Source organism: Scomber scombrus, chromosome 17 (genome assembly GCF_963691925.1).
Source record: "Scomber scombrus chromosome 17, fScoSco1.1, whole genome shotgun sequence".
Classification (NCBI taxonomy): domain Eukaryota; kingdom Metazoa; phylum Chordata; class Actinopteri; order Scombriformes; family Scombridae; genus Scomber; species Scomber scombrus.
Window position 1 is genome coordinate 8476414 of NC_084986.1, and position 26069 is coordinate 8502482.

General features: G+C 37.9%; 1 protein-coding gene across 2 annotated transcripts in view; it reads left to right on the plus strand.

Annotated features, from left to right (window-relative positions):
- The window catches only part of LOC133997866 (centrosomal protein of 128 kDa-like), a 41405-nt gene extending 22840 nt beyond the window's left edge, over positions 1 to 18565 (plus strand). Inside the window, exons 18-25 of one of the 2 annotated variants that reach the window (XM_062437585.1) lie at positions 4406 to 4465; positions 5838 to 6030; positions 9962 to 10011; positions 11426 to 11449; positions 14130 to 14207; positions 14685 to 14798; positions 16845 to 16953; positions 17723 to 18565. In XM_062437585.1, the coding sequence (XP_062293569.1) occupies positions 4406 to 4465; positions 5838 to 6030; positions 9962 to 10011; positions 11426 to 11449; positions 14130 to 14207; positions 14685 to 14798; positions 16845 to 16953; positions 17723 to 17796 (702 nt within the window). In that variant the 3' untranslated portion in view covers positions 17797 to 18565. Of the gene's footprint in view, positions 1 to 4405; positions 4466 to 5837; positions 6031 to 9961; positions 10012 to 11425; positions 11450 to 14129; positions 14208 to 14684; positions 16814 to 16844; positions 16954 to 17722 lie in introns of those variants that run through there. The other variant, XM_062437584.1, reaches the window with a different exon arrangement.
- The last annotated feature ends 7504 nt before the right edge of the window (positions 18566 to 26069 follow it).

Genomic DNA, 26069 nt, shown 5'->3' on the forward strand with positions numbered 1-26069 from the left:
TTAAAACAGGAAAAATGAGAGTAAGTGTGTGTGTGAGGGGGACATTGGCCTCAGCATCTGTACATCGAACATCATGTGGCATCATTTCAGTATTTAGTAATTTTGTTAAGGTAGAAAAACTCTGCATGTACCTACATACTATATAATCACTCACACAGGTCTAGTGGGTGTCAGATTAAATACACTATACAATCATTTAATACCTGTTATGCACAGCGTGTTTCTACAGTACTACTGACAAATGCTAATGTTTTATACATATTACATTCCTTCTGATATTACCGGCAACCTTATACACTAATCAACATATAGCACAACTCCCACACACATGCTTGAAGTTGGTTTTCCCTCTGCTGCTTAAAGGTTAATGAACCCAGCCGGCTCTTATCTGCTCATATAGATTTCCCAATCTGGTCTAGCTGTGCTGCAGCCAGACATGCGAGCCAACGCTTCGCCTCATCTGTAATCTGTCATGTTGAAAAGAAGTCAAATTCGCTAGTGATTGGCTTAATGAAGGGAATCATTAACAGTTAAGGGGTGTATTAGTTTCCAGTTACCTCATGATACCCTTCTTCCGTACTTCTCTTTAGAGGCGCTAATGCAAGAAGTTGTAAGACAGTGTAACGCTACACTGAAAGTTAAAGAAAAACTTAACAGGTGCAGGCTAAACTACTTCGATAGGAACAAAATGCTACTTCAGGGTAACTGCACATTTTCTAAGTACAAATTGAATGACTTTTAAGACCTTTTTAAAACCTTTTTAAGGAAAAAATAAAACCGTTGCTTCTTGTATTAAAATTGCTCAGCAAACAGTGGTGGAGGAAGCATTTAGATCCTTTACTCGTGTGAAAAATACTAATGTCACTTCAGTAAAAGTATGCATTAATCAAGTAAGTACTCAATGCAGAAAAGTGTCACATGTGACTGTTTTACTCATACGTAATATATTATGAAACGTATAATAATGCAAAAGCAGGATTTTACTGTTGTAGTGGGTTGAAATGGAGCTCATTTTGACTAATGATTAGTTTCATTATAGTTCCAACTGCTGATTATGTTTTACTTTAATTGATAAGTTGATTGGTTGGTTTAGTAAAATAATGATAATAGATTAAAAAATAACATGAATTTAACAAATATAATTACGCTCAGATCAAATTTAATCCATAATTCCAGACATTTTAAGAGATTTTAGACCTTATATATCAAAAACTAAATTTAAGACATTTTAAGACTTTTTAGGGATCCGTGGGGACCCTGCTTCTTGTTAGTAGACAAGTGTTCTAATATACATTACATACATTTTAAGACCTCACATGATGCCACAACTTTTTATACATGCATTGTTTCGACTTTGTAATCTAAACCTTGTGGGATACTCTTAGGTTACTCTTCTTTACCCCTCTGTCTTCTCTCACTTGATACCAATCTACATCCTTCCTCTCTCCTGGGCTCAGCTGGCTCAAGTGCAAAGTTCTGCGTTTAAATCCAGCCTGAAACATTTGTCATATTTTTCCCCAATCTTTTCAGGTCTCGTTTCACTTTGAAGAGAAATGCCACAGCGGTAATCTCCATGAAAACATCTACCTGTGTCCTTTCCACTTGCTGTTAGTCTCAACATCAATCCCCTTTTGCTTCTCTCTAAACTTTGCCACCTTTTTACAATTTTCTCACTGGGAGGTGAAACAAAAAAAGAAAAACTGTGACCAAAGGCACACAGTCACACATTTACTCGCATACTGAAAGAGATGTATAAACCACGCAGTCACATTTAAATTAGCGCTGGCAGACACTCGGATTCGCTGGCAGTGCTGCTGAGAAAATAGTGGCATTTCTTTCACTTCAACCCCACAGACAGCACTTTCAACTCCCAGCCTACTAGTTCGGTTTTTCAACAGTTTCACCTCCTTTTTGTCTGCCACTGTGCAGCGCTGCCTTTGATGGTTCGGGAAAGAGTAAAGAGAGCAAGAGAGAGGCATAGAAGCATGTTTTATCCTCCCACGCAGTCGTACGCTCTGCCATGTGGTTGTACACTCCCTGAGACGGGGACCTCTGCACAGCGGTACTCCATTGCCGTACTTTGAGCTGCCGTGGCAACAACTTGGGGAAATTCATTTGACTTGGATCTGGTTTTGAGTGACAGCTATAAAAAGTTGTCTGACACCTGTGCAGTGATGATGATGTTTGCCAAGGCACGGGACATTAAAGGTCCCCAAAAAAATCCTGCTGTGTGCTTTCAACGTCTGTTGATCATGTGTAAACACCTTGCCACAAGGGGGTACTAGAAAAAAAACGGTTGCACCTTTTTGTCGACTTTGTTCACGTGGGTGTACATATGTGTGTGTGTACATGCGAATTCACGTTTGTTATGTATTTTGGCTTTACTGTTCAGGGTCAAATTTGACCCATTTTTACATTTGAAAGCAGTAAATACACTATAAATACTTCTTAATTTTAGCCTAAAACCTGATGACTTCTTAAAACATTTGAGTGCAGCTAATAAAAAACATATTTTTGGACCCATATTTATTCAAAAATTCAAAAAAAATACTTTTGCATTCTTCACATGTAATATAGTTCAAATAATTTCTCCATAAATGAGAATAATTAACTCTCAACTCTCATAAAGCTTCATCAAGGATTAATTTTGCGTATTATCTTTGACTGATGACGTATTAATGAATCATTTGTTGTGCAGGAATTTGGTAGAGACTAATTATGAGCTGTGAAGAGTCTGAATATGAACAGTATGTAAGGGTTAACTTATAGCATTACCTTTGCTTAAGGGACTAGTGTGTATGATTTAGTGGCCTGTAGTGGCAAAGTTGCAGATTGCAACCAACTGAATACCCCTCCTCTAAAACCCTCCCTTCAAAGGGTGTAGGAGAACCTACTGTGGCTGCGAAACCTGCGCAAAACACAAAAGGACTTTTCTAGAGGCAGTATTTGGTTTGTACATTCTGGGCTACTGTAGTAACATGGCAGTACAACATGGCGGCCTCCATAAAAGAGGATCCGCTCCCTATTTAGATATAAAGGGCTTACTCTAAAGTAACAAAAACACAGCCATTCTTATTTTCAGGTGATTATACACTTATGAAAACATACTTGAATGAAATAATTTTATATTCCATTTCCACCAATAGACCCCTCTAAATCTCACACACTCATCATTTAAGTGCAGTCTTACATGCATATGCATATATATAATGCAACTAGCATTGCTGTAGACTCGTAGTACCTTGGTAAGACATCATTAAACATAAAAAAAAGACAAATCCTCCCTTATTGGCCAAAGCAGAGAAGTACAGTAACCTGGGAAAACTTTTTTCCAGCTAAACCTGCTACCTCGCTGTGTCCTGGATGCCTAGTTGTTTATCTGTAACGCCGTTTGTTAGATGATATACAGTTTGTTTGTTTTTTTCACCATGTTTCCTATCTGTATGTACTTTGTCAGTATCTAATAAAAGCAGAAAAAAAGATAACCTGCCACACCAGTTTTTCTAACTGTGGAGATACGGTGGCTAAAGTGCAACCCTAATGGACACTGAACAGATAGACACCTTATTGGCTACATGAGGTAACAATAATCAACTAAAACACAACTAAACGTGGCTCGGAGTAGAACAAGCATATATCTGATGTTCCATTTCAGGTGCTGGCATGCACATGTGTTCATCTCCTCGTCTGAATCAAGCAGGTAATTAAGCATAAAAGGGACTATTAACCTTTGCTGAAAATTCCAGATGTGGAACCGATACATCTCAACAGTTGCGTAGCATTTGCGGAGGTGTGCGCTCAACCGAGTGCCATCTAGTTATGTGACTGTTTATCTGTTTATCTGAGTGTCTGTTTGTTTTGGGAGTGTGTGCGTGTGTGCGTGTGTGCGTGTGTGCGTGTGTGCGTGTGTGTGTGTGTGTGTGTCAGCAATCATTAAAAGCTGGCAGGCAGTCAGTTTGTATTGCTGATGCTGACAAGCTTGTCTGGGAAGGATAGAGCATACTCCCAGAGCTCATTTTTATGACACAACCTCTGTGCTGGTGTGTGTGTGTGCATGCAGAAGTGTGTGTAGTGTCTTAGGCTGTTTAACAAACACACACACAATGGCAGAAGCCATTCTTCACAAAAGTTAAGGGTTTGACACAATGCTGTGCTTCTGATTTTTATCCCACTGTTTGTCATTTTCTATTGCTGTTACTGTTTTTTCCTTTTTATATTCTATAACTCCTACGATGCCTCTTCATATATTTATAGACAACTGGCACCCACAAAATCCCAATTATAAAATCTCTTGCATTTTCATTCTTTTTCATTTTAGACTTTTTATTAACAGAATTTTTGTAATGTATGCCAGCAAAGGCGAGAAAGCTCACATTTGCATTCCTCTATGGTTTGTTTTTAACAGGCGATCTCCCAGAAACCCGGATTAGTAAAAGACCCCCACCGCTGGCTAGCTGAGACAAAGGTATGATTACTGCATGCAGAAGTGCTGCCATCCTTACAGGGATTTTACTGAATAATCAATTATATAACACAAGATTAAGCATTATAGCAGGAACATGGTGCTTCATCCTGGGCCTATACCTCCTAAAATTAATGAAAGATAATAGCACAGAATAGACAGTATGCAGTAAATGATTTGGTCTTTGCAAACTTGAAATTATTTTACTGACTACATATCACTGTGTGTTTTCTCTTGTTTAAAACAAACATGCTACTGAGGAGTCACCTCTCAGAAAAACATAATTTATTATTTAAGAAACCACGTTCCACAGCTGAGCACTGATGTGTGGTGAGAGTAAACAGTGATCATGATGAAACTGTGGTTCAGGGTTGGGGTTAGTCTACACAATGTGTTTCCATAGTAATTATTATGGCAATGACACATATTACACTATTCTCAGAAGTTCGCTATGCTTTAGTGAGGTTATTTGAATTGATAAAATTATGAGATGCAGTTTTGTTTTTTTTTTTAATTTTATTTAATGAAATGTTTCCTTGACATCCTTTTCCTCTCTTTTGCAATTATAGTTTTCACCTGGCTTCTTTCCAAAACCTATCAGTTCCCAATTAATACTGCAGTGATGTACTGTACAAAAGAATGTGCATTATGTCTCCGGCGTTGATGCATGATACTGTGTTAAAATGTATTTGCACAATTCAGTATTTATCACCATAATGTATATCTCCTGTCAGAAATGCTTATGCAGTGCTGTGCATTTACAAGAATAACACACTGGAGAACAAGAGAGATAATTAGCTCCCTAGTTAGCAGTTTTTATGTTTGTAAAACCGAAGTATGATTTACAAGCTTATAGAGAGCATGGTTAGAATACCTATTTAACTATTTGTTTTTCTAGGCTGTATAACCCTGTTTCTACAAAATACTGTACATTAATTTACATTCCCTGTTGCATTGACCTGTCCATTGTATTTCCTCTGAACTACTCTCACACTCATTTAGTCTGTACTCTGCTCTTAAGTGAGAAATGCCAGCTGAAAGTCTAAATGACGTTATAATTTGTTAGGTATTTTTTGGTTTTTTTACAGAGACATACACTTTCAGCCTTGATGGTGCTAGAGCAGAAAGAGGAGACCACTTTGCATATGATTCCCTTGTGATATTCTTTTATCAGGCGTTTTAGAGACTTATAAGATTCATATTTGATCTCCTTGGCATCGATCAGTGTGCAGACAGAAACCTAATGAGAGCTCTATATGTAAGGTGGTTAAGATTAGAACTGAAATGTTTAATATAAAAACCCTACTAGCTCTTCCTCCACTACTATCAAAATACAGCATCTGTGTGTTTATGTGTTAATTTTTTAACCAATCAGACCAAACTACGCTGGCTGTGCGAGGAGGTGCGGGAGCGCGACACGAGAGAACAGAGCCTGAGGAAGCAACATCAGCAGACCAGAGATCAGTTGAAGGCCCTCAGGCAGAGCCGGGACACAGAACAGGCGGCTCTCCTGCGGCGCCTGGACCAACAGGAGAAGCTGCTGCACTCCCTCAGCACTGAAAAGAAAGGTACACAAAGAATATTCAAGTGTGAAGAAGAAGAAAAGAAAAAAAATTGATGTTGCTCACACTCACACTTGTGAGGCAAGTGAGATTACAGGAAGCTAGTGGGGGTGTGGATGCACATAAACAGTCACACAACACACCGTTGGATACATAAAGCAGCACATAATACCATTTGTTACGAACAGGATACATAAAAAGGAAATCACACATGATAAAGTGTCTAAAATAATAATAATTATGAACTTAACCCAGACAGGAGTGGAAATTGAGATGTGAATTTTTTTTTAAATTTGATGTTACTAGTTGTCTCATTTGCACCTAAGTAAACATTTCCACAAATCATTTTAAGAATATTTTGTATATTTTGGATTTTATGAGTTTATGAGTCCACCAGGATACGTTGCTCCTATTAAGGTGTAAAACATGTATATACATGTATCCCCTGGTGCACGTTGCCTGTTTTCCCTCACATAAACAGTCGCACTATTGTCGTCAGAGTTTGCCAGTGAGAATATTCAAGTGTGAAGAAGAAGGAAAAAAAAAACTGATGTTGCTCACAGTCACACTTGTGAGGCAAGAGAGAGTACAGGAAGCATTTTGGGGGTGTGGATGCACATAAACAGTCACACACCCTTGATACATAAAGCAGCACATAATACCATTTGTTACGAACCAGCTCAGAGTCCGCAACAAAAAAGGGAATAACGCATGATAAAGAGTCTTAATAATATTTATTATGAACTTAAGTTAAAATAAAATAATGTTAGTCAGTTAAATCAGTAATGAATGCAATGTGTGGATAATTGAAATGTGTGGTCTAAACTCCAAAAAATACAGATATTAGTCATATTAACCATTTTACATACATCTATAATGTCATTTTACCATTAATTGCATTTCTAGCTTCATTTCCATCATCAATATGTGCACATATGTAAACAAAACCAACTCAACCAAGTACTATTGACATCTTCCATGCACCAACCTGTCACCTGGTCCCACCTCAGCAGCCTTATATCCCTAGGAGCAAATTAATAGGCAGATTGAATGGAAAAAGCAAAAGGGAAGTGAGGACAATAATAATATCCCTTCAGTCACAAGTTTGCCAGTGAGTCACATTTCCTCGACACATAAAGCAGCACAACATAACGTTGGACTAATCAGGTTCTGTGTTCTTTATTAGGCAGCTAACACCTAATAATAAGAGCATCGGATAAGAAATCCTTCAGTTGTCCACGTCTTGTTGAATTCACGATGACAGAGCGCTCTTAATGAAATCGTTGTTTGCTATTCATACTATTGATTGATACTGACAAGACGCTGACTCTCTGTTTTCTCTTTCTCTCATTTACATTTAATCACACCGAGAGTAATAACTAATTCAATGCCTTCATATCACTGAAGAGTTTCTGTGTGGTTGTATCGTAATGAACGCTTGTGGATATAGCCACGTGTGTGTGTGTGTGTGTGTGTGTGTCAGTGCCAGTATCTTGATGCGTTGTTGTAGTTGTTTTTTCAGATTTTTTTGTGCACGGGTCTGTCTGTTTATGATAACAAATATTTGAGGATGAACATTGAGACTTGTATGGAAAATAAGACTTGTTTTTCCATGTCCGCAGTCCCGTTTTTGACTGAATTCCTACTAATGAGCTGTAACTGCCCGAGGAAGAACAACTTGTTTTCAGCGATTCTTCTTAACAATACAGGGGAAATGGGTCTAATTTGTGCCCCATTAAAAAGGACCAAAAAATAGTTAAAATACGCAGAGACAGCGAGCAGAAAGGGAAGGTGGAGGACCTGTATTAAGACAATCAACTCTGTGTCATTTATTGTGTGTTTCTTGGTTATGCTGGTAGTCGCACTATTCAGATAAGCAGTCCGATGATACAGGCTCATCTCCAGACCCCCCTTTTTGGACACAAATGGCTCTCTAGTCGGCCCTTTGATTGAAGTCGCCTTCTCTGTCTTAACTGCAGGCAGAAGCACTGATACGGCCTCTTTAGTAATTAGACCTAAGAGTAATCTGTGTGTCTATTAATGTGCCGCAACAGCTACAAGATCTGCTTATTTGAATTGAAGCCATTGGGGAATTAAGATGTTATCGGCTCTGCTTTGAATTTGGCTTGTCAGTGATTCTCTTGGTGTGTTTGTTGCAGATTAAGACAAAAAACGTACAGTATTATGTAAAGTTAGATAAATGAATGTTTTATTCTGAGATTGAAGTTTGCTGTCTGTCATTATCTTCTATCTGACCGTTCATCTCTTGTCAAGTGATGTGATTTAGTCTCTCCTCTTTTAAGGCAGGATTTCACTTGTAAGAGTACCTTCAGTAGCTCTTGTATTACAGGACCTACTCCAGCTTTTTAAATGAGATGTGACATTGAGTGCGAGTCAGCGAGAAGCATTTTTCACTTTATTCTGCTGACTTTAAACTAGATTTTTTTTCCTGGGTAGCCAGAGGAGGATTGGAGACACTGGAGGTCTGTTGTTAAAGTCAGAAATGGTGTTTGGCTTTTCTCAAGTGTTCCCATCCAGCAGGCTGGCGAGGGTTGGTTTTTTTGTTGTTGTTTTTTTACATGTGTGTGTGAAGAGGTATTTCGACGCTATTATGAGCTTTCAGAAAAGCTTAATGAGACATTTTTTGATCTGCATACTCTAATCCAAAAACTTCACGTTGATATATTAAGTGTATTAGTTATTGGAAGAATAATGTTTTTCTGATTATATTTCATAATAATTAATTATTCAGTAAGTACAAGGTTTACTCTGCTCGCCATCGTGTCAAGCAGAGTAAAAGTGTTAATATTGTGGCATTTTCTTAAAGATCCCCTCCAGGCATGTTTTAAGATTTATAAAATGACTCTGAGTGATAATGTTTGTCCATTACATTTTATTTCAATAATATAAGTTCAATTACCTCATTAAAATCCTTAAAATGACATTGCCTCCCTCTCTCTCAATGAAAAATTAAGATTGTATCATAGGCTACATATTTTTCAATTGCAAAGTTTTAAGGTGGACACAAGTTGTCTCTTATGTTCATTCTTAGTGTTTATGCATTTGAGGCCTCCGGTTTCCACATCACACTCGTGTAAGTTGCGTACCGCTCAATGATCCAAAGTAGTCGTGATGTCAGAAATCATGCTCGTGTGTAGATGTGTAAACTCTTATTAAAAAGTTAAGCCCAACCGATACTGAATTTTTGTGATAGGTCAATATCAGCTGAGTGATATATCGGTATATAGACTATATATATATATATAGACTCTATTAAAAAGTGAGAACAAAGAAACTTTCCCCCCAGAGCCGATGAATATAAAAACATCTATTATCAAATTCTGCATAGTGAAGCTCAAACATTTAAAAGAGGAAAGGAAAAAACACATTTTTGAATTGAGGGGGACTTTAGTAAAACTCTGCGGCTAAATAAAATCACTTATTCCTCTAAATCAATCAGCGATTGTAATTAAAACAATTTGGTGCTGCAATCAAGAACAAACAGAAGCAGAGTTTGTCTTTCCTCGGCTTATTTGGGTTAAAATAATCGACAAGCAGCAAATTGTTTTAAACCATTTAACATATTGGAATGAGTAGAATTCATCACATAAAACACTGAGTTAATAAACTAACTTAACTTTAAGTCATTTACAAGTTTTCAAACATATGTATTTTCCTACAAAATACAACTGCATGGTGACCAAATTAATGTAAAATATGCTTAAGTTAAATATTTAAATAGCTCTTATATTCTTCTTTAAGAAAAAGAAAGTCCTGCATTACATCTTTCCCTTAATAGTTCATTTTTCCCTATAAATTAAACATATAAGAGAAGGGGCCTCAAGTCTTGATTTACTTTAGTTTAAATACTTTGACATAAGTTTGGGATAATCCTCACACAATCCCAACTCAATTCTTACACATCTCCTTTTTTCAGAGCTGCTGGAGAGGACTCGCAGGAAGGAGGAAGAAATGAGGAGCCTTCAGGTGATCATTATACATCTTCATTAAACTTAGTAACTTTTTTTTCCTGTTCATTTGTAATTGGCTAAGAACATTTGTAACATAATATTTGTAATATCCAGCTGGCCTAATTTCAAGTGCATCTGACCAAGAAGAGACAGCTGGTATTATTTTTATGAATACGCCACATTGCCTTCATTTATTTATTTATTTTTTTTCTTGGCTTATCTTGTCGAATTGTTTTTGAGTAACTGCTGCTTGGCTTTATTCATCTGGGTCCTGTGATGCAATGCTGCACACATTAGTACACAGCCTTGAGCCTGACAGAGTCCTTGCAGCCTTGCTTGGACAAGTAGCTAATTACTGCAGACACGAGGCCTTGAAGTTTAAAAGCCACCAGAGGCCTTGTCTCTGTCTTTCAATACCGCAGCAGCTATGCTTTGGCAGGCCACCAACTCACCTAGTCTGGAGTAGACTGGCCCTCAGCGACTCACTGGCCCTTGACTTACTATTAAACAGCGAAACAAACACTCACGCTAAAGTGTCTGCTAAGCAATCGTTCTTTCCAAACTTTTCTGTGCCTTTCTCAACACGCATGTATATGTGTGTGTGTTTGTGTGTGTGTTTTGGATACCGGGGGTCCCATCTGTGGCTGCATGATGGAACCTGCCAGAGCTCGTGCACAATTAATCAACCCTCTCAGACCCAGCCGAGGTTTTAATTATGAAGGATGAGGAGAGAGAGATGTAGAGAGGAAAGACAGATAGAGTGAGGCATGTTGATGAGTAAAAGGAAGAAAAAAAATTAAGAAAAAAAAAAGGAGTTGGGTGGGGGGTGGGCTGAGGAAAAGATAGTACCCCTTGTTAAAAACCATCAACACATTACAGCTAGAGAGAGAGAGAGAGAGTGGAGGGGGGAAGCCGGTTGGGAGGGAAGCAGGTGTGTGTTTGAGTGGCAGATAAGAGGCATAGCATCACTTATGCATCGTTAGAGAGGGAACATCAGTCAGGAGCTGGATGAGCAGCGAGAGCGATTTGTCTTTGTGTGTGTGTGTGTGTGTGTGTGTGTGTATTTGTGTGTGTGTGTGTATTTGTGTGTGTGTGTATGTGACAGTGTGTGTGTGATAAGAAGCCTGTTGTCTGCTAGAAACTCTCCTTAGCCCCTGAATTTCCTTCCCTTGTTACCCATTTGTTGGAACACTCTGCTCCTCTCTGCTCTTGTCATGTTTCTCATGCACACACACACACGCATGCACACACACACACACCGGTTTTCTCTCCACTAATCTACTACTTTTTAGCAGTTATCTGGACTCGCTGTCTCGTAAACTCTGCTGCATTTTCTGCCTCATTTCGTGAGTTTAAGCCTTGCTTTGGCACTTTTTTTTTTTGAAAGTAAAATCAACTTTGCTTTTGCTTGTGTTTGTGTGTCTTTACAGGACCGCGTTTTGGATCTGGAGATGGTAAGGTCTGATTGCTTTAATCAAAGTTAATGAACACTTGATGTGTATATATTCTGAGTTATGAAGTTATGACGGGCCCTAGAGTTGTTAAATTGGATGTCATGTTGACTTTCCAGCGTGATTTGATGTAGCTGCGCAGGCAGGTTCACCTCAGGTTATGTTTGTTTAGCAACCCATAGAGGCTAACACAAATGATTGCTTTAGTCAAGGCTCAGAGCTCTGTTAATCATCATAAGTCTTGCTGATGGGGGTTAAGAAGCGAGTTGTACTGACAATACAGCATTGACCTCACCATCCAAACTGTTAACGTCCACCGCTAACATCCTTAATCAGCAATTAGACGTCAGCCTGAAATTACTTAGCACTGCTGAAAGGTTATATTGACCCAAGCGCTTTTTACTTGCCTAGAAAAATAAATAAATGAAGCTGTCTAATGCACGCTGTCCATCCATCACAATTATGCAGCACGCTTGACCACTTCAACCCTCAATTAGCTGTCGTGAGATAGAAGAGGAAATACCTCTGACCGCCATCAAGCCAAATCATTTCTGCCTACGGCAACAGCAGCAGCAGGATGCATCGACCCACTTTCCACTCAGCCTGGCTGGTGGGGATCATCCGGCGAGTCTTACTTATATGTCAGTGTGCCATTCAGAGTAGCAATCAGCGTGATGCCTTTTGATGCTTTAAATACTTCATCTGAATGGAGACGGGAAGGCTATTGACACATACAGTGGGAGGAAAGAGTAGATTGGAGTAGTTACTTAATCAAACTCTTGAGTGTTTCCTAACAAAAGTCCTCAATTAGCTCCTGAATAGAACCAATCACAAAGTTTGTAAACAATAACTTTTGGGTAGAAAATCTCATACAGTACATACAATTAATAGAGTTGCGCAAAAATAAATGGTAGTTTAACCATTACATAGTTGTTGTTTTTAACATGTGAGAGCTGTAAATACTCCTTATACACATTTCTGTGTCTGACTTTTCCTAATGGGACCCACAGTATACAAAAAATGGGAATAAAGTGCATCTTTTTTTTATTTTTGTGCAGCTGATACACATTTATACATATTCAAATGTACAAATTTGACCTGTGTTTATTGAAAAAAAAATCTGCATTCAAACATGTTTTATTCATCATATTCTATAAAATGTTCTCCTGGACCATAAAATAGTGATTGTGAATCAAACAGAAGGATTAATTAAACATTTATTAATGAATTGGTGTGAGACTAATTATGAGTCAGAATATGAACAGTATGTAAGTGTTAAGCAAGTAAATGAGTAAAGAAAGAAGCATATGTAAATAAGTATAAGTAGTAAAGCAATGGTAAGGCGACTTACCACTATCATATTATTAAAGATGCTAGTTAAGCAACATGATACATAAAAATGTTACAGTAACGACTAAAAATGACAAAAGATATAAACAAGTTTGTCGATCTCACGTATCTTCTTCGTATTTATGAGGAGGGATGCATTTCCTATTTTCCTATTTTAATGATGCAGTGTTCATCTTTGCTAGTCTTCTTCTGCCTTTGTAGGCATGTTGCTACATTTCTTAGGGCGTTACCAACAAAGTCTGTCAATCACCTAAATTAGAGTGACACCAGTGGCAGGAACGTGTACTGTGTAACCCATCTGGTCACACAGGAACCCGCTCATAGACACATCGCTCCATAGAGGTAACACAGAATAACCATTAAGCAATGTTGTGGAGCCACTGACAGTTTGTTGATGTTTATTAATGAGTTTCAGGCACTGGGTTCATAATGTTGTAGATTTTGTGTTTGAACATTAAAATATGTTAACAAAATTACTTTTACTGATCTGCACACACTAAAAAAACAGGCTTGCGGTCCGTATAGGTGAATGCTTATTATACAGTTAGTTTTAAGGGACATTAGATATTCTATATGCATAGTGTAATATTTCACATTCTGTCCCTTCATGTGGGAGGATGTTAATAAAACATAATAGTACCAACAGTTTCAGCCGTGCACTTTTGTTATTTGGGCAGCACATCCTGTTATCTGTGGAAATGTAACGGCATCAGTAGACGCTACAGAGCCGTTAAAGCCCACGGACAGCTGATCCAGCCGTCATCAGTAATCATCACTTCAGATGACCCTTTGACTGGGAATAATGTCCCATTTCACTAAATGCACGTCTCATCGATTCCTCCTTCCTCGCATCTCTTCCTTTTCATCTTTTCTTCAGTCTTAAGTGGGATGTGCTGCGGAACGAGGGAAAGACATGTGAGGGAAAGAGACCGCTAATTGAGATGTATCCCCAGTATTTACCCATGTATCCATATGTTATTGAGATGTAGCGCCTTATGTTTGTCCCTAACATGGTAACATATGGGCTTTATAGTACTTACTTTAATTAATCAATTTTAAAATGATAACGTAAGATATAAACTACAGCAGTAGATTGTTGTTCAGGACTTGAAACTGTGTTTAGACTGATTACAGTCTATAGATGGAAAATGATTTATTGACTTATCAGTTAAGTGCCTTTAGTAGTAGTTTTGTTTGTAGATGTCACAGAATTAAATGACAAGAGTTAAATGGCTGAATTTAGTATCAAAAACATGAATCTAGACACTAATATTGTTAGATTGATAGATAAATGAACTGATTTTGTGTGTATATGTATGTTTGTGGTCACTAGAACACCAGAGTAGCCTTGGACCACTTGGAGTCAATCCCAGAGAAACAGTGTCTTATGGAGAACTTCAAAGATTTGGAGGTGGGTTCCACTTGTCGCCTACATAAATTTGTTGTTGTTTGATAATACATTGGCAAAGGATGCTCTTTGTTCAACTTAATTTTCTTTTCCCAAAATGACAGCCCTGAATGCGTTAAACATAAAACATGGAGACAGACTTATTATTTACATGGCCAGGGACAGCAGAAGAAAACTAGCCTTTGGGCTAATTCTGGCATATTTACAGAATTTATGTTTATTAATATGCAATATCCCTGATAAATGTACTTATAAATTGAGACATGAACAAATGAAATGCAGAAAACCACAATAGTCTGTGCTATTTAATACATAATAAAATATAGTCAGTTAATCAATGTGAATAATACATATATTTCTGTGCTGTTCTACTATCTTACTGTATGTGAGGGCAGACCTTTTCCCTTCGGTCCTGGTTAATGACCGTTTGTGTCTCATTCCCGGTCAGGTTTTGACACAGCCTCCATTTTGTGCCCTCAGGACTCACAGCGGCAGAAGGAGTTGGTCGAGCAGCGCTACAGCAAATACAAAGAAATCGTCTGGGGCCTGCAGCACCAGCTGGATGAGTCCAAATGCAAAATTCAAGAGTACAGAGTACGACACACACAGACAGACTGTAGCAATTCTGTACTCTCACAAAATGAGCTTTATAATGCCTTAAAAGAGCCTGTGCTCCAAAACAACAACCCACCCCTTTTTCTATTTCAGTCTCTAATTGCACTGCTTTGTTCAAACAGCAGCCGTTTGGATAAGGATAGCCTGACTTTGAGAGCCATTTATGAGTCTAGCTCGCCCACATCGGTGCCAGTGTGTGCACTACACCTCATTTGCAACTTGTATGAATAAATGAATAATTTCACATGCTGGTAATGCATCATGGATGGACAGAGTGGGACAAGCTCGAGCAACGGGCACAAATGTACACTCTAACAAAACCTGAAATTTACCAGTCACATTTAATTGCTACAGTCATTTTCTCTCCTATAAAGCAGCCGAGGGAGTCATCAAGACATCATTGTTGACAGCTGATTGCTATCAGCAGTTTGCAAGCTCCCCTAAACAGCCATACAGTCACTTTTTTAATGGTTTTAATCTGCCAGATTACCCCGTTGGTTTGCCAAATGACTCCCTTGCTGAGTGATAAGTAGTAATTGCATTAGCTTAATAACAGCTGCCCACCCGGGGTTTGTTTAAGGAAAAAGGATTCATGGGGAGACTTCAAAAGACTTCTATCTTGACCAAAGTTTGCACCAACAAACAGCTTCTACGTCAAATGTAAAAGGGAAACAGCGGTTATTAAAGCTCTGCTCAGCCAACGTTAATTTTAGGGTCGGTGCTGACTTGGCGGTGCTTGCAACTGAATCACAAAATATATGGAGATATCTGATCAGCATGGGACACTTTAGCCTGCATGTTTACAGGGAAATAAATGTGTTTAAGAGCAGCTCAAATCACTCACTTCCCAAACGGAGGATTGTATAATTTTGTAAAACCGTCGGGATCCAACACTTGTCCATACAAGCACTTTGGGGACAGCCAATTTTTGACCCTTCTTATTACTGTAAGATATATCCTATACAGAGCTGTTCACACTCGGGTGCACCGCAGGATGGAAATTATATACAGTGGAATTAAAACATGCCAGGACTACAGTCTCATTCTCAGATGTCGGTTACACTTTGGACTAAGAGACTAATGTAATATCCCATCAACTAGTGAATGGATTGATGTGAAATTTGATTCTGAATTTTTCCATCTTGAGTTCAACTGTTATCAAACAGCTGAAGATGGAATCTGTCATTGTTACTAATGAGTAGGGCTGGGTATCAGTACTCAAAACCATTAAAGGTATCGACAGAAATAAATCTAGACCAAGTAGTATCGGAACATCTCCCGTCAAACGATACCTGCAATCAATTGTTTTTGCACTCAGAGCTAGAAAATATGACTATTTGTACGGTCCTGCTCACAGTCAATCAATGCAAACGTTCTTCGATGTAATGCGACATGTGATCGCAGCTACAACCTGTCCGTGGTGGTGAAGTCGCGGTGAATTAAGTTAGCGTGCTTAGTAGTTCAGCAGCCAAGATGCCACCTAAACGCTCTAAAGTGTGGCTACACTACACACCTGTTACACCGGATAAAAGCAAGTGTACTAAATGTGTAAATGAGTATCAAATGAAGTACCAAATTGGTATCAGTATCACTTTATGGGTACCTGAATTGGTGCTAGTATCATAATTTGTTAAACAATACCCGGCCCTACTAATGAGTCTAGTTTACTCACTGTGTGAATCATCATCTTTACAATTTAAGCTTTTAGTTTGAGCATTTCCATTTTACATTTTAAACTTCACATTTTTCATTACCACTTTACATTTTCAAATTATTATTTTACATTAAATTTACTTTTTCAATTTCTTTTTTTAGTTTAATTATGACCTGATTATTCCTAGTAGAGTAGTAAAATAGTCATCTTTTTTAAATCATGTCAGTATCTCTTTTAATTTTCTATTTGGACTTTTTCAATTTTAATTGTGACTAAAAATATCCTCCATACTTTACAGCCTCACACAGAGTTGCTAGCCCGGCTGTAGGCTTTTAGTGGTGTCAGTTAGTATATGTCCTCCTGTCTTCCAGGATGAGAAGTTGGACGCTACTTCCAGGAGCCTGAGACTGGCTGCTCTTTCTTCTTCCATCAAAGGGCCCGGCACACTCCTCAGCAGCTCGCGGAGATCTGACACACTGTGTGAGTATTTGTATAATCAAGCTCCAAAAAAAGTCTCCCCTGGCAGCTTATCAAACAGATGGTTTGATGGTAGTCATGTTTTTCTATATTGCTCGATAATTTGAAAATGTACTCGTATGAATTCACTTCTTTTTTAAAACTTTTTTATTACACTTCCACCATCTTATGATATTTTCTTGATCATTTTGAGTTAGAGCAGAGCGGTTATTCTTATGGAAATTACTATATTTAGCTGAGTGTTTGTCTACATTACAGTATAATAATAAAGCTAAAATGCATGCCATACAGGATTATATATGATAATTTTCACTGTGTTAGAGAGCTGTCACATTCCCATTTAGTATTTCAACATGGCACCCAGAGCTCAACTTCACTAAAGTTTCCATCGATGCTCTGAAAGTGTGTCTGTCTGTATTACTGCCAGTGGCTCACAGCCAAAATCACTTGTGGTTTCTTAAGCTGCTTACAGATATTTGGCACAGTGTGAGAGGACTGTACTTTCTGTCACACTGTGTCTCCAAGATTTGTGGTGGCCGAAACATGCCTATGGCTATTTAAACACTAGTGTTAAAATACAATGCAGTTATCACATGAACTGTATTCATGCCTTTAACGGTAACAGGTAGCGCTACTAAAATTTGGTACTACTAGTTAATGGAGAATAGATTTTTATAGATTAATAAAATAGAAACAAGTGTAATATTCCAACATTTGTGACAATGATAAGTAGTATAATCATCATTTCTTCTTCCTTTTTCCTCTCTCACAGCGCCAAACAAACGCCTGACCACTTCAGACTTGGGAGAGTCCTCGGTCAACAGGGACAAACTGTTCACAGATTAGCTCAACCTCAAGTGAACCTTTTATCTGTATCTCTACAAAACCCCAAAACACACGGTGCTTCTACCTGCCTGCTGCTCAACCAGAACAACAAAAAAAAAAGCAACTTGACTGTTGCAGGAAGGCCTTGCACTCAACACTAATCCTCCTACACTACCTCAACCGAGCAATCGCTGAAGGTGCTCAAGAGCTAATAAAAAAAAAAGGATAAGACTGAGATTTTATAGCTAACTTTAAGAGATGGTTTTGAAGGAGGAAATACACGTTTTGACACTGTAAAAAAGAAGGATATACTGTAAAGTGATTGAAATGTTATTTATAGAAGCCTGAATTGAATGTTGTTTTTACCAAAATTGTTTTTATTTGTTACATTTCTTGCCATTGTTACAGCTTTCACCTGCTCAGAAAGATGTTTCAGATATTGTTTACCTTATGATTCATCTGTAACTTTATTATCATGCCAATGTGTGCTGAAATGAAAATGAGTTGGGTGAAACTTTATGCAAACAAAACTCAGTGAGAGCTCTGGTGCCTTTTGAATAATATGCATCTTTTAACTAACATTTGTTGTCTTTATCATGAAAACGTGACGTCTTCTTCCGTGTTTTACCACCACTTTTAATGTATTGACCAATTTTCTTTAATACTTTATACTTTTGTTTTATGCAGTATATATATGTATTTGTAAAAAACCCACATATAAGCACACATACATGACTATTTTTTATCAAATGTGAAGGAAGTATTTGCACTACAAATAAAATCCCCATGCAGCTAAATGTCTGGTTTTCTAAGCACACTTCCTCCCTTTCAGAGTTCACCGTCTGCTCTGCAGCAGCCGAGTCTCCAGCTACTCCCACTGGCATATCTTTTGCTTTTTCCTAAAATCCTTCATTGTAAAGAACAACCTAAAGCCACGGGAGACAGAAATGCCTTATTTTAATTTACTGCTAGACTTCAAAGGCTCTAACACGGTACCTGCTGTGTAAACATTTCCCAAAAGTTGTACATAATCTTGTTTGAGCCACATGTCTCCAGACTTTGTGCAGTACTTTAAGAAGGTACGGTAGTGCAAGTGTAAACCTGACCAAAACTAACAAAATGTAGTAAAAGGTTCCCAGTTAAACCAAAAAAACAACCAAATTCATCAATAAATAACACTGTTAGAGAAATAATTAAAACAGCTGAAAAGAAAAGCTTTAACCTACGATCCATTCATAAAACACATTAAAATTTTACTTTTTCTAGCTCATTATATTTAAAATATATCTTACTGCTTGTTTTGGTTTTGCCACACATTTGATCATTTACCTACTCTCTATTTTTTCGGCACATTTCCGATTTTCCTAACGTGGCACAATTAAGAGAGTTATGTGGCTAGTTTACCTAAGTTTACCCGACTATTAAGACTGATTATAATAATAGTTATAATACGCTATAACTAAGTGCAGGTGTTTTTCATGGATACTGACATGATTTATAAGGGAGATCATTCCTTAACAGCAAGATTTATGTCTTAATGTATTCATTAGTTTATGTAGATTTTTGAAAGATATTTTATGAAAAAAAGTCAAAAGTCTGGCAGGGGATTAATTGGTACTGTGAGACCATTTGTGTTTCAAATAAGCCTACATCATGATTTATTTACAAAATATAGAAAAAATTGATTTCAAAGAATTAAAAACAGCGATATACGTGTTCTGTGACATGAATATATTACAAATTGAAAAAAACCTCCTCCTGAGAAAAATCTTAATCTTAAACACTGACTGGTGGTTTTAAGTGAAGACTAAAGCCAAATACTGTGCCTACACTTTTCTCCCACAATGAGTCTAATGTTAATCATCCATGTATATCCTATAGAAGTATAAACTCTCGTAACAGTAGTTGAAGTCTTTTAACTGCAAGCTAACATAATGACTGAACAACATGTCAGCATTATTATATTTTAATAAAACATGAAGCTGTGCAGACATTACTTTGATGGGGTGTCTTGTTTATGGATGAACTCAATTGTATTTGTCTTGTCTGATAACTCGGCACATTTTGTAAGTTTGAAGCTTTACAGCAGACAGCAAAATCAAAATGTAATTGAAATTTTAAAAAAATAAGTATGAATTGAATATGAAAAGCTTTCAAGAGAATCTGGTCCTCTTGATCATATACAACACTGCATTAGGAAAATTGGAAAAGTGATGAGGACACTCCTTTTATAGCACTAACTATGCTTAATTACGCTCCCCAAAAAGTAAAATTAATTACAGCACTTTATAATAATTTCAGCGTTACTCACTGGAGCCAGGGCCCTCTTGAGAAGCATGGTGCTTTCATATCTGAAATGAGACATACAAGATGAATTTATCAAGGTAAAAGAAATATGCTTTACTTGTGGGGGTTTTAGCCATTATGGTAATGTTGATCAGTCCACTGCTTCAATGAAAAGGTGCAGAAATAATGTGCTTTTTTTCAATAAAATAATCACTGTTTCATTTTGCTATATTTCAGTAGACTATATCTGCTGGTTGTAAAGCTTCTGCATTAACTTTTAATTAAATAGCTTAGTTTGTGCATGTTTATGTTATTGAAAAACATGAAATTCAATTACAAAACCCTATATTTATTTAGTATTTGGAATTTTGAAATACATTAAAATGATATCATATTGATTTTAATGGTATTAATTCATTATTTTGAAACCAAGACCAACTCAACTGAAAAAGCAGACAATGTAAATACTGTCAGTTTAGGAACATTGTTACCATTTCAAGCTGAATGAGGTTGCACAGATGTGTGTGTGATATTAACAACATGCTTTCCCTTTATAGATACAATCTGGTATTTTTGAAGAAAACTGTAAAAATATATCTGAAAATAAAATGATCATCTATTCACATATAATGTACCCCCAACTGTAGAATGACTTGACTTTTCTGCCACAAGGTTGACATTTTTTGGCCTCTTGTATATCTCAATGGATTACAAGGACTTCCTTTACAATGTCTAGATGAATCCACCAAATTCTATACATGTAAGTTTCAAGACAATCAACTGCAAAGAATTTGGTGATCTCCTGAGTTTTTACCTATTTTCAATATCTTAGGACAAAAATGTGATTTGAGGAACCAGTTTCTATAGTGAGGAATCCCAAAACTTCTTACAGGCACCTTGAGGACATACAAGTTCTTGAAGGAGCCACTAAGTCTTTGGAGTAACCTGGAGGTTCTTTAAGGAATTACTCTTTTTTTAAAAATGGTGTAGCACTGGAGTTTGACATACAGAACAGACGTCTCCTCCTTGCTGGGCTCACTTCAGCTAAAAGGATGGTGTTCCGCCACTGAGAAGCTCCACTCTCGTTATCGATAAAAGAATGGCTCTTGTCATACAGACAGGTTAGTCATGTAGAGTTCTCCTGTGCAAGGTTAAAAGCATCAAAACCCCAAAATATCACTTGCCAGGCAGAGTTGGTGGAAAAAATCAGACACTTCCTTGAAGCTGCATAAATTTCCCTCGAACCTTGACCTCTTGCTTTTCTTCCTTAGCAGGAAATAAGACCACCATGATACAACTTCAAAGTATGATGGGTGGAAGGATTAGTATTTTAATTTCTCTCTGTTTTGTGTTGTTTTCTTTGCTTGTTTGTGGGTGGGACTGGGAGGAGAAGGAGGTGTAGGGGGATGGGGAGTTGGGGTTTATACTGTCACCCTGTACTGGTTTGTATCTGTCTAATTTTGTGTCTTTTTATTCATATGATAAATAATTGATCACAAAGAAAAAAAGTTCAAGGCACTGCTGTGCTGAAGTTCAGGCTCACAGAGCCACTAGCATGGCTGTCAACTCTGTGGTCTTGTTGCTTTGTGTATGCCAGCTGTACAACACAAATCCTAGTTAAAAACTTCTGCTCTGTTTCTTTTGTACAGCAGCCTGTAATATATAAAAAGACAAAAAAAAACAAAAAAGCCTAATTGACAGCCTTAATTGACAGTCTTCCCCCTCTCTCTAAAAATCAAAGCTTATGTGAGTTTTGGCATTTTTAACTGCACTTCAAGACTAATGTACTGCCTCTCATCCTCTGAAGACACATAACTGTTATTCCTTTCACAACATTTTCAAAAAGGAAATGTTAAAAGAGGCAAAGTTTTTGTTCGACATAATAACAAAAGCAAAAATATGTTCTACATAGTCCAAGCGATTACGGGTCCAGTCTGACAAAATGTGTCTGTCTTTTATGGAGCAGAATCCAGAGGAAAGCAAGGCTCAACCAAGCTTAGAGCAAAAATGAGCTGTGAAGCTGTACTAAGCCTTTGCTCAATCCCTGTTTCCCCTCTTAAGTTCTAAGTACATTTGGAAAGCCGAGGTCCAGAGAAAATACTGAACATTTCTGCAAGCACATATTCCAGAGCGGATATCTTGCAGTTGTGTGATGACACCTTAAACATAATATAAATTGTACATTTATCTATTGATATGTGGTAGCTGATTCAAGGTGGAGCACTAAATATAAATGAATGGTGAGGCCTCAATAATTCCTGAAAGGTCTTACATATCACGGAGATTGTAAAACTGAAAATTTTGTGTGTCTCACTGTTGGATGAGAGTTGAGTGAAGATAAGCAATATTATTTGTTTCCCATAAGCGATCAAACTGAGACTTAAATTTGAAGATGATGAGCAATCTCTGAATTTTGCTTTTACCCCCCTCTTTCATCATAGTATTGATAGTTTCACATTTATCTAAATAAACCACGAGCTTGTTGCTTATGACACACACACACACACATACACACACACACACACACACACACACACACACACACACACACACACACACACACACACACACACACACACACACACACACACACACACACAGAGACAACCTGGCTCCCTAATGTGCTTCTTCATACTGTAACTATGTCCCTAGGAGAACATCTGCTTAAGCCGTATTAGGCTGCAAAACACATGCAAACTCATAGATCAGTCCTGCTGCTCCCAGCAGACTAGTTTCCCCATTTACATTCTGCCTCATCATTAGTCCAGCTTTACTCCACTTTGTCAGGTTGAGAGATGGTAATGAATAAATTCAGAGCTTTCCACTGGTTTGTGTTGATTTGGGTTTTCCAGCAGAGAAAAATACAGTCTCTACATAAAAAAAAAGAGTTTGTAATCTGCATTTGCACATGCATGAGAAACGTAACACATCTGTCTGAGCTTGTCAAAATAAATTGCAGCATGACAGTCAAAGTTATTTAAAATGTGCCAGTAGTATTCAGATCTGTTCAGAAACACTCACGAATTCTTCCTTTCCTGCATGTATGAATATAAAGAGGCTGAAAAATCAGGTCATTAGCAGGGTGATGCATGTTCAGAGCTGACAATCAACACACACAAACATGGGCCAAAACATCCAGACACACAGGCATTCCTGCTCAGCACTCAGACGCTTGTATTGCTACACCACTAATCTCAGGTCACTGCAGGAGATGTGAAAATATCCTCAGTGTGGCTCACCTCACCTCTCCACCTTTTCTACACCTTTCCAGTCTCTCCCTACACATGCCCAGATCTTCCAGACTAGAAGATTTATCATAAAATAATGCACCTGCAAAACAATATAATGTTAAATATTGAGACTGAAAGGGCCAGTTCATATATTTTCCTTACATCTATCTCAGTATAATGGAGGTGAATGGATTTTGATTTGTGGAGCTCACAATCCACAATTATATTTTCAAACGTGTCCCTGCTAGTTTGAATAATACATATAATGCAACAGTTTGTGTCAGAGCTGCTTTTTCTGTATAAAGTAATCCTAAGGAAAAGTGTTCATAAGATGTCCATAGTCTAGGTCCTATTAACCAAGGTCTGAGTTTGGGTGGGTACAAAATTTTATTCAGACCATCTGGATTGGGTAATGTTGTACTGTGACAGTTTTTGGGTGTCAAAATGTCTAAATGGATTGGAGTAGGCTCACAAACAGCTCTGATCACATGGTGCATCGCAATCAGGAAATGTTAGATGCTTGCCATCTATTTTGTCCTCCAGTTAATTTGGATTCTGTTTGACTGTCCCTGCTTCCCTTTCAAATTGTTGTTTTTTTTTGTTTGTTTTTGTATGCACCTCTGGTTGAAGTAATTTTTGGCACAAAGTTTGGACCTCAAATCTTGAGATTCTCCAGAGTAAAAAGGAAATTATTTTATAAAAAAAACATGTTGCTGTTGAATTCCTTCAATATAAGTTTTCAATGCTGCAAACACCACACATGAAATTCTCCATTGTATTCACAGAGCAGCAGAAATCTCAGAGGCAGGTATTTTAAAACTTGGGCAAATAAAACCCAAACTATCTGCACAGCTTCTGGAGGTAAGTTTGAGAATGTCTTTGTAATTTGGGTGAACTGACCCTTAAATCCTCTCTAATTGTGAACCCCTACATAGAGGCATAGAGGTGCAACTGTGAGAGTCTTATTATTATTGTTGTTCCTCTGGTCAGATTCAATAACGATAAGGATAATTGAACTTTAGACTATATTTGCAAATACTCCACTGGCAATTCAGATGAAAGCCCTTTTAGTTGGCCGGGATCTGGTCAGTGATATGCTCAAGGGCATTATGGGAGGAGGTTTAATTCTCAAGCCCTTTCATGGTGGAGTCGCTTCAAATCTCATAAAGATGTAAGGACACCAGGCAAACACAGCCTGTCCTACAACATACTTACGCATAGTACATAAACCCCTCCTCACAAAATACTGTTATTCCTAAAGTTAAGGCTCATTGAAAATTACCTCAGTAAAACGGCCATTAGTAAACACAGCAACCCCTTAGTGTTGCCTCTGCCTCTCAGAGCCAATCCAACAGCAATGGGGTGTTTGCCACCACTGCTTACTGCTGTTATGGTGCTGGCGTAAGCCTCTGCAGCCATCACCGAGGCTGATTCCCATTAGAACAAACCTATTTGGCTTGCATTACAAACCCATTCAATCAGGCAGCAGTGTTCTGCTTTTTCGTTTAAGCCCGGAGGCTGAGAGTGTATCCAGCCGCTGTCGTTCAATAAGTGAATGGGTTATTGCAGCTGAGTCTCCGTATCAACCTCATTTTCTCCCGAGCTTAGAAAAAAAAATATGTTTTTGTTCAATTGTTGTGCAACAATTTGTATTTATAACCCATTGCAAAATAAGATGAAGTGTTGTTCAATGTGTTTGCTCATCGAATATGCAACAGTCACGGGTGAGTGGGGTGATTTCCATGTTTGATGGCAGACAGGTGTGGTGGAGTAGCCATTCAGCCTGCCAATTGTGATGCCACATTGACCTCTCTTGGCACTGTGAGCGGGAGGTTCATCATGTCTGTTATGCCACGCTCGAGTGTCATCATTTGTGATGACACATGGAGCATCCCTGCATAGACTCACAGCAACCAGACAGTGAGTGTTACAACCCACTTGTGAGTTGACTTGAGTGACATGACTGTAATAGTTACAGATTCTTTGTCATTAGTTTGTCACTCACTGCATCACATGGATATGTGATTTACTTGCGGGTCGGGGGGGTATGGGGGGGGGCTACCTTGGACCCAAGGCAGAGTGATCCTCCAGCGTATATTTGTAATTAGCTTGTTATATTTTTATTTCATACTGCTCTGGTTTTGAAACAGAGTTTGGATTAAATCTACAAAACAAATGATGAAACCTGCTCCGTGCAGCTGTTGTAATATCAGTGACCAACTGGAGCGAGCAGGAAAAAAATTTGGCTAGCTTAGACAGATTTGAACAGCTGTGCGAAAATTATAGTAAAAAGTGGTGCAGTGCAGAGTTAAACATTACTGAGGCCGACTCCAAAACACCAAATTTCAATTAGACTAGGCTGGCAATTGATGGAGATATTAATGCTGGATGTTGATTTAAGTTGTGAATGGGAAAAAAATGACATGATGCTCGTATAGGATGGATGAGTCTGAAAGGAAACTGCCTCTCCCTCTGGGTGGTTGCACCAGTTCTGTCAAGGCTGTGTTCAGACTGAAAACTGCCATGTGAACCATAAGATATTTTACCAAGGTATCTTTACCATAGTAGAACTATACTAAAATGTTCTGTGTGGACATGAACATTTTACTATAGCATTTCACTGGCAAGACAATAAACTATGATCTGGAAAGTCCAGTTGGATACATTTGAAGGCTTATTAGACACCAAAATGCTGCACAACAGTTTGTTATACTCACACACAAGATTGTCTGAAAACTTATCAGAGTGGCAACTATATGACCAGCTTAGAAGAGGTAA